Source organism: Penaeus japonicus, unplaced genomic scaffold (assembly GCF_977035675.1).
Source record: "Penaeus japonicus unplaced genomic scaffold, GWHDUDI00000001_assembly GWHDUDI00000022, whole genome shotgun sequence".
Lineage (NCBI taxonomy): Eukaryota > Metazoa > Arthropoda > Malacostraca > Decapoda > Penaeidae > Penaeus > Penaeus japonicus.
The window spans coordinates 28,275,524-28,288,023 of NW_028234424.1; the positions used below are offsets into that span (position 1 = coordinate 28,275,524).

Sequence of the window (12,500 nt, forward strand, 5' to 3'; positions counted from 1 at the left end):
ATTGCATCATTGGTGTCAGCAGCTATTGCATCAGTCATTACGTCCATCAATAACTGGGTGAGAATCCGAGAAGTGAAGGAACATGTGACCAACAACAGTCAGCAATTAATGGCTGGGTACATTCAAATGCACAGTGATGTTATCAGTAGCATCTCAGACAAGCTGAATGCTTCTGGCACCTTAACCTCTGATGACAAGGCAAATCAAGCAAAAGTTCCAGAAGCACAGTCTACAGTGTTAGTTACTTCTCAAAACAAGACAGACCATGATATATCTGAAAAACAAAGTTCCCAAAGTGTGTCAAGGGTTGAATTAACAGCTTTAACAAACTCTGTTGATAGTACTAAGAAAGACATAGCTAGGCTAATAAAATCTGTTGGAGCACTGAAAGAGGATATGTCTGCATTACTCAAGGCTGAAGGACATGCATTTAAAGGTCATGTAGCCTCGCTTTTGTCTGAAGAAAGGCAACTCCTTTCCAAACAGATAAACTCTCAACTAGAGTCAGTCTTTACAAAGGTATTTCTAACATTAGAGAATAATGGAGGAGAAACACTACTGTTAGAAGAAGAGCCCAGGAGTAACCTTCCTCTTACTTTAGATGATCGAGGAAAACCAGAAATATATGTTGTTGAGTACAGTTATTATCAAATTTTTACATTTATGGCAGTCGGAGCTGGAATTGGGATGACATTTGCTGCTATTCTATCAAAGTTGTTTTCAAATGGGTAGCTTTTATGTTTTGATTATGCTGGAAGATCAATTTAAGTGTCATTGAATAAATAGCAATATTGTAACAGACAATTTATATGATAACTAGTTATGGAAGCATCCAATGCAAGAGCAGGCAGTTAGGCAGTTTGCTGTTAACAGCAGATAATAATTCTAGGTAAACTTAACATGACTTACAAAATTGTTGACTAAATTATTTTGCCTTAAAAATTTTATTGGGGAATTATGCCTCTTGTCTAGTAAATATATGAGTGTATTATAAGCATATGCATGTGTTACATAATGTATGCAGATTTTTATATACATACGGAACAACTTGTATGTTTCTTTATTAGTCCTTAAAGTTTCCATGAAAATCATGCATTTGTAAATAAACTGAAATATTAGTAAATTAATCATCTAGTCACAGGATTACTCAATCATCAGATGAAACAAAATTAGATATAAGTAAATGATATCCTCCAACCAGGTACAATGTTCCAGTTATATTGATTTGTCAGCCTTTACACATTAGAAGTGAAGAAATATACATTTTAACCCAATGGTCGCGGTTTTAAATAAATATTTGTGCAGTAGGATGGCTGATTTACATTGTCTGGCACAGTGCCATCTGCGTCTACGACTGACTCTGCCTTTGCAGCAAATCATGCCATCCGCTGCTAATGGGTTAAGTACTGGTGATGGAATAGTGCATGAAATGTTGCAAGCATATATTTACATAATTAAATATTTAAATTAAATTGTTAAATTTATATTAGGTTTAGTAAATAATGAGAAATAGATAGCTAACACATGTTTTTAGGGTGATATCCACACCCTGGCTTTTATAAGAGAATTCTTGTATTACTTTTTTATATATTCATGTTTAATTTCATATGTAATGGGAAAATAAAAGATTACTCAGTAGCCACATTTATCTATACCCTTAATAATGATTGTTGTAGTAATTATAATATTGCTATGGAATTAAGGTTTTCAAGAGTATAGAACAAGAACAGATCATGTTTTACTTCAGCACAGGAGTCAAGAGACAGAGTTTATATGCAAGGGCTAAAAGAACAAGACTTTTGCTATTTAGAAAATAGTTTACTTCAGTGCAGTGGTAATACAGAGCTAGGTAGATCCAGTTGTAGCTCAATAGGCCAAAATATAGGCAGATGTATTGGTTTTGGCTCTGCCAGGACATAACACTAGGGTGTTTTGAAATGCATTGGCCTAATGCCTCAAGTTACTCACCCATTTAAGCAGCAGCCACCTGCTATGTGAACAATCACCCTGCATGCCAGCCATACATAAAGCCATGATGTGATATCCCATCCCTGGCGGAAACACCTGCCGGACTGTGACATGATAACACATCATCTGTTGTTAACGGATTAACAAACCAATGTAGATTTAGTTGTAATTTAAAAGACCAGAGCTAAACCAGCTGTAGTTTTTAGCCAAGAAACCTTTTACATTTCATTTTGAAACAAGTAACTTCTTTCAAATTTTGTCCTGTAAACCTTTGTTACCTATATAAAATCCATATCTTTATGCAATGTCCATAGTTGTCACTCACATAAAGTTCCATTGCTCTTTTATTCAAAAATATATGGTTCATATCTTCATAGTAGACACCTCTGCATGCAATTAATTATGTTTGTACCCCTTTGAGAAATTGAATGGGAACAAGTACAGCATCTCATGGTAAATAACTAATTACACTCAGATAATTACATTTGTACCTAGTAAGTCTTGTACCTACTTGTCCATCACAGAGGTTGCTCTGTGAGCAATATAAGATTTTTCCTTAATCCTGAGTTAAGAACACCTATAATTGCTCATCAGAATTCTTAGTGTCTCAGAAAAACACCTCAAATGTTGTGGTCACTATCACTCTGTTCTCCACAAGCAAGTGTCACAACAGGTTATAGGTCTTCGAAATCTATATCATTGGTATTACCATAATATGGATAATCTCTCAACATCTGTTCTGGTCTATTTTATTTATCCAGAATTCGGAATCATATATATTTTTCATCTATTAACCCATTCCCGACGGGGGAATTCTAGCCTTGAATGTCCAAATGCCGGGGCGTTCGAATTATTAGGCCTAAATCAATTGAATGGCCGGCACAATACTGTGCCGCCCGGCAACTGGGCTTTTGAATGCGCGGTACACATGCTGTACCACCCGTCCTGTGTGGGTTAACTGAGATGTTACTGAAACTCAGAGAGAAAATGCAGATACTTTTTATTTGAATGAAATTCAAAATATCAATCAGAAAGTCCATATGAGTTGCCCTTCAAGCTTAAGATGCAGCTAAAGGAAGCCAAGGGAGCTCATCCTCACCTGTCCTCAATTGTCACCTATAATATGTTCCTTGAAATCTCTAAAGCATATCACATTTGACCATAACATACATTTTCCAGTTGAAGCATAGTAGATATAACCAACCTCATGGGCCAATATGGAATCAGGTTATATAGTCTTCATCCCAACTTGGATTTTTCTCTTTAAAAATTTGCAATTCTTGTATCTGAAAAATTCTGATTCACCTAACTTTTAATTGGGGTCTTTTTGTCCAGTTCATCTGCTGTTCAATTACTAGCTGAGGATCCTGCTACATTAGCAATTCATAAACTTTTTCTCCTAGCATAAATCATGTTGTAAGATTGTCAATTATACACTAGATATAATGGTAATGTATTAACCCTAATTCAGCAAACAATAGTACTACACAATATTGTCAAATCAATGAAACTGTAATTACTTTACTTAATTGGTAAGCATTGATATCTTTGTTAATGTGCAATTATTATACAATTTAAAAAGTTTATTGAATATATTTAAATAATTTCCACAGCCTGCCACTTTCCCTGGCTTTGCCTCAATCTAAATTACTCACTGAATGACTGGTATCATCTCCAAACAGCAGGGACCCTTCTTTTTCAATGCTGCATGCTAAGAGATAGTTGAATACTTTTTTTATGTCCCATCTAAGTACAAACATGCAGTTTAAAAACCTTAGTGTGAGTAGCCAACTCATGCCATGAGTTTCCAACATTCCCAGATCCTACCCCCCTTGTGATGAGCAGGGCATGGAGCTTTAGGTCACACATCATGGCATTCCAACTTTCTGCAACCATATCCATCTGACTCAGTCCCACATGAGTGTAGACATGTGTTGTATACCACATGTATTTGCTATAAAGACTGACTACTTTGCTGTCATTCACTGGTGACCTTTGAACCTAAGATGGGCCAGGTAAGTGGAGCACGTGTAGTTAAGTTGCCAGAAATGCTGATGCAAATACTGTTATTCAAAAGCAATACTTTTTTTTGTTAGTTTACTGAAATAGTAATGTTATAATACTACAGATACAATGCAGGCATTTCTTATATTAATGAGTAGAGGTAATTAATGTTTGAACACATTTTCTGTATAAAGCCTGTTGCCAGATGCATCACTTATAATTCTACCTGACATGTAGTGAGCAGATTTATTATCATTCATTGTCATTTTTTTCTACTGGTACATGATAATAGCAGAAGGCATTTAAAGGAATATATTTCAAACAAGTTTATTGTATGTTATCTGTACAGTATTCAGTAGTGAGTGTCACAGCCTCCAGTCACATCTAAATTGTCTTTGTACCTGCAGTGCAAAGTTTTCTGATTTGGACTCTAGATTCACTACATCCTCATCATCTGTAGATTTTCAACATACACTGTATATTATCTTTCTTCTGTCGCAAGTCTTTAATTGTAATAGCTATCAGTGTTTTTAAAGCTTCTGTTTGAAGTGTTGACAGGCTTGATAAATATTATCAATGTCTTACAAATAGATATTCCAAACAAAGAGGCAAATGATTGCTTAAATTGTTTGAGTTTGTAAAATCAGAATGCACTGCAGGTCTCTTGCCAATATTTAAATTTTCCTTTCTAAAAAAATTAAAGGTATTCTGTTGTTCTTTCTGAGAGAAAACTCATACTTTATGGGGTGTATTGAAGTACTTACTAAATTTAGAAGCATTGATATTTTTATTATTATTTACCGAAATTATACTTGAAACTGAAATGATTTTCCTTTTATACATGTTCCAGTATTTTTTCATGGAACCATAATTACAGGAACAATAGTTAAGTTTGTGGGAAACGGAAAAGGAGATATATTTGTGGTTTAGCATATTCAAAATCCAATAATATTATTATTAAATTATCCTCCAAAATATGAAGATATATGCATTTGGTCACCACAAATAAAGCTTCCAAAATATAAATCTAAAATCTGGTTCAAGGTATTTTTTGTACTGTATTTATTTTTTTCTTGTTTATGGATCTTACAGTTTAATGCAAACCTTTTATTTCTATGATCATATTCAAAGGTTATAAATAAAATAAAAGCTCAAAACACTCTAATATCATATTGTTAAAGCATCATTGTATAAACAATAACAAATGACTGAAATGATTTTTTACATCCTATAAATTCACAAAAATATTTTACCTATAGAACCTAGATCAACATAATCAGGAGCAGTAAATAGTAACAAAGAACTCTTGTTGTGCTACACGATAGAACCAAACAAACATTATCTGTCAATTTGGCTCAGCAACTGATTACAATTTTCTCTGATTAAATGGCACAAACTCAGCAGAGATTTGAAGACAGCTCACATATACTGAGCTATTACTCAAAAACCATAACTTCAAAAATTTGTACACAAAAGTACTTACAGAATGTGTGTTTCAAGTTGCCAATTGAGAAGCCTGGCCCTATGCCAAGAATTACTGAATGAACACCCTTTATCTGGTGGTACAGTAAATACTGTCTGCTACATTATACATGCCAGTCTTCCTTTACATAATCTTTCCTTCACTGCATATTTTGTGAATAGTTGAAACTAACTCAACTGAATATTAATAAATAATCCAGTCTTCTACTTAAAATCTATTTCTATCACATACTTCAATCATGTATTTCACATTAGTATGGCTCAGTTGCTGTAAACCATGAGCATGACTTTGTTTTAGAGTAAATAAATATTGGACTATAAATTCCCGATAAAGAAAGGAAACATTCTTATTAAAACTTAAATATAAAGTTGGCTTGTTGTATAAACATAACTTTATCTTGGTCCTATTGCCAGGCTGAGCAAACCACTAATTTGGACATCCCCACAAAAATATTTCTCATTTTATTTTTACCACTATAATCTGATGATTTCCAAAATGAAATTCATACAATGTGTTACACACAGCTTGCATGAAAAAAACTCATGGCACTTTCCTCAACAGATATCCTCTAGCTTATTCTTTTGAAAACCTTCAAATCTGTAATGTTAAATATGGTATGAAAGCATAGCAAGCAATTACCATTTCAAATATCAAAATCTTGAATTTTACTGTAACATGTTCAAAAAAGCTAGAAAGTAAAACTCAAAATTCAGTATATAAAAATATGGGCACAATAAACAGTTATAACAAGTCAAACAAAATAACATTTTATAAAATAAGAGCAAGAACAGAAGCATATCATTGGCAGTGTGTTACAGACATGAGATTTATTACATTCCCTAAATATCTCTCTATGGATCCTCCTAGTTTACTTTCACATTACAAAATGTTATAATTTTGACCACACAAATAACTATAATAAAAATTATCCTATACAAACAATACAAAAAAGCTATCTTTAAATATGAACACTGTCTACTGAATAAAGGGTACAGTAGTTATCTTTTGACTCTCCTATAAACTTTGCTAATACTGTTATCAAAAAAGATTTAGTGTCAAGTCAACAGCAATATTATCTGAGAAAAATATAGGCCAAAAGATTAAGCTTGTAAGAATGAAATATCTGCCACACAGGATATATGTTGTTGTTTTTATCCATATCATGGTGGTGGTTAAGTACCAATACTAATGATCAGCCTAACTTGTTTTACTGTTTTCTGTATCCATAATCATCTTTATTGAGTCATTACAGCCCACTAACTCATCACCAGGTTAGTCAACCTTTCTGAGAATTATGGAATGCTTGTTCAGTTGCAATATGAATATAATTTCAAATCTTTACACTTGATACAAATTTGTATGGCTGGGAATATGTAATCAACTTTTAGATATTAAGGCAATCACACACCTCCACTCAAAACTAGATTTGGGTTATGGAATATGACACATACTTATACACCATACTTTCATGCTTTTGATGAAAATGTATCATTACTTGTTTCAATAATTCTGGACTCTGTGTATACCAGAATTTACCATTTCACACAAGAGACTACTTTCTGTTAAATTTCTTATCTTTACAATGGTTTATATTGATAGTAAATTTGAGAAACTGGAAAAAAAACAGGAATCAATCTGGTCTTTGACGTTTCCTGTGCCTTTTAGGACAAATGGTTGTCCGTCTATTTAAACCTTTACATTACTTTGTTCAATCTACTAAATCATCTTTAAAGTCATTATTCAAATGTCATGTTCATAAAAAAATGAAGAAAAAATTGTCTTCCAATCACTGGATTTGAAACTATTTTTTTTTCACTACTATGTAAATCATATAACTTAAAAATAAACCACATATTAAACTTGCATTTGGTGACCTTTTTCAAATATCACAAAAATGTTTTATCACACCTGGTTATCAACCGAATCATTGGTCTGCTATAGTGATTATTATATGAATTTCTGTAACATAATTTTAATAAAGCAATATATGGTATGACATAAAAATAAATAAATAAATAACCAGAGCCTCTGACCCTTTATCCAGACCACCCCTGACTATTCTCAACATCATTTCAATAGATCTTGAAACTGCAAAGACTTGAGCAATGATCTTTGTTTTCCTCTCCAACTAACATCTTCCTGCTTTACCAAGGGGTCTATTCATTGCTTTAATCTGCACAGCAAATTGTGGACTTGGTCCATATTATCATCCATATCATTCTATTATATAAACAATGAATCCTAGCATAATCTATCCCAAAAGGTCTCATACACATCCCAGCTGCCTGCTTTACAAAATTAGCCTTTAAGTAACTTGAACGCGCTTATGGATTGTGGCGACTGGGATACGTAATTCATATATTTCTCGAGGACTCTTGGCCTGGACTAGACAAGGCATTCACATATATCTATATCTATATATATAGTCATCTAAAATATGAATAAACGTTGTGTAGCAAGTTGTAGGTTCTTGGACCAATATACTGAACACCTTGTTAACAAAGCAGAATATTATACTGTCCATTATAAACACAGTGCAATATAATGACAATATAATTGAAAAGAAAAGCATTTAGACCATTAATGAGAAGAATAAAGTACAGTGATCACAAGGAAAGAATATCTTTACTGACCACTAGAAAACAGAGCAGTATACTGACCATTTTAAACTATGCTGATCTTCCAAAAGAAAGGTATAGCATACTGACATCAAACAGAACAGAGCAGTATACTGGCCATCTAATAAAGTATCAGAATACTGATCATTCATTGAATAATGCAGCATACATACTGTCCAACAAATTGGTACAATATACAGACCATCCAGATCAACAAATAAGTATGCTCACCATCTAAAAAAGAACAGTATACTGACTATCCAACAAAGCAGTATACAGCATACTGATCATAGAGCAGGCCAGCAGTTTCATCCAGCAGAACAGTATAAAATAGTAACAATACAAGGACCATCCAGCAGACCAGCACAGTATACTAGCAACACAAAGCAACAGCACTCATCTAGCATCTTTATCTCCACCAACTGTACACAACATAAGATACATGGCACATCTTTTCAATGGTACCCGACATAAGTAAACAGTGGAAGAACCCAACTATCCAGTTAGCACCATTAGCTATAAAAAAAATCTGAAAATTTCACTGAACCACCTAAAGTAAAAAAAAAAAAAATAATAATAATAATAATAATACACTCTTTGTTTTCCAAACATATTAGAGATTTTTCATGCAATTCTAAATTTAGTTATAAGGTTTCACCCAGTATCTATTCTTTTCAACTCCCTCAAGAAGGGATCTTTCTATATATATATTTTCCAAATTACTATCTTGTAAACCATATACTGCTGGTAGCTGAATATATTTATCCACTGACACTGAACTCTGTATATACTGTAAATTCTAAAGACCATTACAGATTATCAAGTCTGCAGTCTTTTACAAAATATGGCATCCAGACTGTTCATTATACTGACATAATTAAGCTTTTGGGAAATATTCCATGCTTTTCATCAATATTTCTTTACATACTCAGAAAATTTGAGACATAAATGATAAAAGCAGCATTAGATATAAAGATCAAAATTTGTCTTCAGACTGAAAAGAAAAGAAAAAAATCCTTTATATGTTAATCCTCCCCAGTCAAAGGAAACAAACCTCATGATCAGAACTTTAACAGACATTCTGAATTGAATCTTTTATCAAACTCATCCCTAGGATGGCTTAAGATATGATACTACTACCTCGTATCATATTATTACTGGTATATGACTTTTCAAACTGGACTCTTTCACAAAGGTAAATCCTTAGAATGGAAGGGTTAACTCATGACCTGACCACAGATAGTGGCTAACATGAGCCTACTGAAATGGTTATCAAAGAAACCCTTATCTAGCAATGGAAGTCAGGCCAACCATGGTCCAGTATATTTTAACCAATTATGTCTCACATACCCTAGAGGAAATGGCAGCTATGTATGATTTTAATTGGGCAAGATGATAGGAATGGCTACCTCTGGTAAATCCACATAAAGGTCATATTTACAATGAGGTCACATGGAGGCCATTTCTACTATCACCTGACCCACATAGTAGTATCATCCACTCATTTTTAACAGCAAGAAATATGGAATCAGAAATACAGGCAACTGGTGGGAATTTGTGAGATCATTTGGTTGTAGATTACATTGGTGCAACTCAAAACAGCCTACATACCACTTACTGGCTGTAAATCTTGTTTACAGTTATCATACAATCACACTCACATACTGTGAGTCTTGTAAGTTTAGCACCCACATGCAGTGCTTTCAACAACACACTAACTGTTTAGGATTCACATCCACAACACTTGTACGTCATTCACACCCAAAAGTATGAGTAAAATATCAAAACTTACATCATACCAATGAAAATTTTCAAAGTTTATCTTGTTTGTCTATTTTTTTTTTTACATCATATACAATGAAATTGTAGCTTAAAGGGTTGTCTTGGCCACATTACACATCCCACTGTAGCAACTGCTCTGCCACCCTCACCCATAACTGCTCTGTATGGTCTAGGCTCCAGTACTGATTGGAGTGCGAGAGTCAACAATGGTTCAGTATATCCAAGCATTGATAGAACACCATGGAACATCTGGTTTCTGAGATGCTAAAAACACAAATGAACCAGGACAGCAGCAGTAATGACTCACACCACTTCAGTGTCAAAATCCACATACTTTGCACAACAGGAGAGGTATAAGCTATGCCTTGAGCCACCTAGGCACTGTGGCACACTACCACTTTGTGGAACAGGAAGGGGTCAGCAGCATTTTACGATACCTAGGCACTGTGGCACAATAAAACACTGCATGGCCAGGGGTGGTCCAATGATGGCTCAGGACCCCTATGCGTTGTGGCATACAAGAAGAGCAGGAGTCGGCCAGCAACACCTTGGGACACCTAGGCACTGTGGCATATTAATTCTATGCAGGGCCAGGTGGGGGCGGGGATCACCTCATCATTTCCTGGTATTTCTCTTTGTGTTTCTTTAGCATATCTGTCACAGTAACTAATTTCTTTAAAGTTACCTGGAAAAAAAAAAAAAAAATTAGTGACAAATTTTCAATCTTGTTCTTATTCTTTACAGAAGAACATTGGGAGATGTGGGGAGGGAGTAGGAGGGAGCAAAAATGGGAAAGAGAAGAGAAAAAAGGTACAGAAAAAGATGGGGAGGAAAGGGGTATAGTGAGAATACAGGAAGGTAAGTGGTGGGCTTTCTCATTCAAGTATAATATTCAGACAAATATTAGTAAAATCATGTAAATACTAAACATGTTTTATACAACTAGAAAAAATTCTAGCAGGGCTTACAATTTTTTTGCCTGGACTATCTGAAACTTCTTGAATCTGACAATCCTGTGAACTCACCTGTGTTTTGGCTTTCGTAGTTAATTCTGCAAGATGTGTTACACAGATGTGGTGAAGCTGTGCTAGATCCCTTGATGGTTCACTCTTCACTGGCTGTTCCTCTATTTCAGGTCTCTCACCAACATTCTGGACATAAAAGCAAATATGCCTTAAAAACTTTAGAACACTTCACTGCACATACAAGCTATTCTAAAGCTTACATATCCTTAACTTTCTAATTAACCCATTAATGGTGTGTGACATGATATCACATCAAGCGGTGGCTGCATTTGCCGTCAGAGACGTGATATCACGTTATGGCTTTTCATATGGCCAATACACTCAGTGATCATGTGCACAGTGGTTAGCTGTGGCCAGAGCAGGGGAAAAGCTATGGTGTTAAGCCTATGCACTTGAAATACCCCAGCGTTTAGACTGATCAGAGCCAAAACAATACCATCATTATTGGGTTAATGTATCAACATAGGTTATCACTCATAACTTTTGAAACCAAATACATCATTATGTAAAATATTTTGAGTTGCTTATATCAATTCAATTTCATTCTACTTATCTATAGTCTTTTTTTGTAATATAGCAATCATATAATTCATATATAATAAGTTTATTGAGACAAGTGGTTGTGTACAACTCAAAAGGATGAGGTACTGTAATGTCAACAGTGATGCCCTTGATTGCATGATATGATGTTATTTCAAAAAGCTCCTAATTCAACAAAGTTTTTTTTAATCAAAGTAGAGAAGACTGAAGCCCACTTGCTTACCGATAAGGAGTCTAAATAGCAGATCATACGTTCCTTATTTTTCAGTATGAAAGGATTCACAACTTCCATGTACTGTTCTTTGCCTCCAAATTCTACCAGGTTTGCCAAGTTCTGCAGGCACTTCGCAATCATGATCAATGACCTTGATGCTACAGGATGTGGAGGCTCTGAAACAATTATGTTTTTTGGAATCAATATCTTTGCAATCATGAAATCATTACTTCCTAGTGATTTTTATGTAAATTCTCAAGTCTCCTATAAACAGGTATGTGTGTGTATATAATGAGTGATACTGAGAGTGAGAGTGAAAGTAAGAGAGAGAGAGAGAGAGAGAGAGAGAGAGAGAGAGAGAGAGAGAGAGAGAGAGAGAGAGTGAGAGTGAGAGTGAGAGTGAGAGTGAGAGTGAGAGTGAGAGTGAGAGTGAGGGCGTGTGCGTGTGCGTGTGCGTGTGCGTGTGCGTGTGCGTGTGCGTGTGCGCGTGCGTATGTATTTTAATAATTTACAATATCAAAATCAATCAATAAACCCATTGTGGACAGGGCGCCTACCAACCTAATTGGTCTTCAAGGTGGGCAGTCTACAACACTAACGGTACCAGCTAAAAATTAGAGGGACAGGGAAAGGGTTTTCTCCGCCCTTCAAGTAGCGCAGACTAGCTCAAACAATATTTTTCCAAAAATGCATCATAAAATGCGGGTTTAAGCTGACTTTGGAACCCAGTAGCTTTGAAGCTAGTGCTGTGTATGCGCTTCAACTGTGAGCAGATCCCAGTGTCGCATCATGTATGTATCGACTCTCGTCTTTTAGGCCTAATCGGTGCCGATATGTATGTCATGACACCTGTACACAATGGGTTA

The 12,500-nt window shown here is 34.9% G+C and overlaps 2 protein-coding genes across 5 annotated transcripts in view; one reads left to right on the forward strand and one right to left on the reverse strand.

The window, feature by feature from the left end:
* Window positions 1-1,638, forward strand: part of LOC122258100 (uncharacterized) — a 10,176-nt gene extending 8,538 nt beyond the window's left edge. For all 3 annotated transcript variants that reach the window (XM_043023821.2, XM_043023822.2, XM_086549747.1), the window contains one exon: window positions 1-1,638. This exon is cut by the window's left edge and continues 7 nt beyond it. In XM_043023821.2, coding sequence (XP_042879755.1) covers window positions 1-732 — 732 coding nt within the window. In that variant the 3' untranslated portion in view covers window positions 733-1,638.
* A 3,485-nt stretch (window positions 1,639-5,123) lies between these two features.
* Window positions 5,124-12,500, reverse strand: part of vap (RAS p21 protein activator vap) — a 32,991-nt gene continuing 25,614 nt past the window's right edge. For both annotated transcript variants that reach the window (XM_043023825.2, XM_086549745.1), the window contains exons 17-19: window positions 11,644-11,810; window positions 10,881-11,006; window positions 5,124-10,540 (exon numbers count right to left, since the gene is read on the reverse strand). In XM_043023825.2, the coding sequence (XP_042879759.1) occupies window positions 10,463-10,540; window positions 10,881-11,006; window positions 11,644-11,810 (371 nt within the window). In that variant the 3' untranslated portion in view covers window positions 5,124-10,462. The remainder of the gene's footprint in view (window positions 10,541-10,880; window positions 11,007-11,643; window positions 11,811-12,500) is intronic.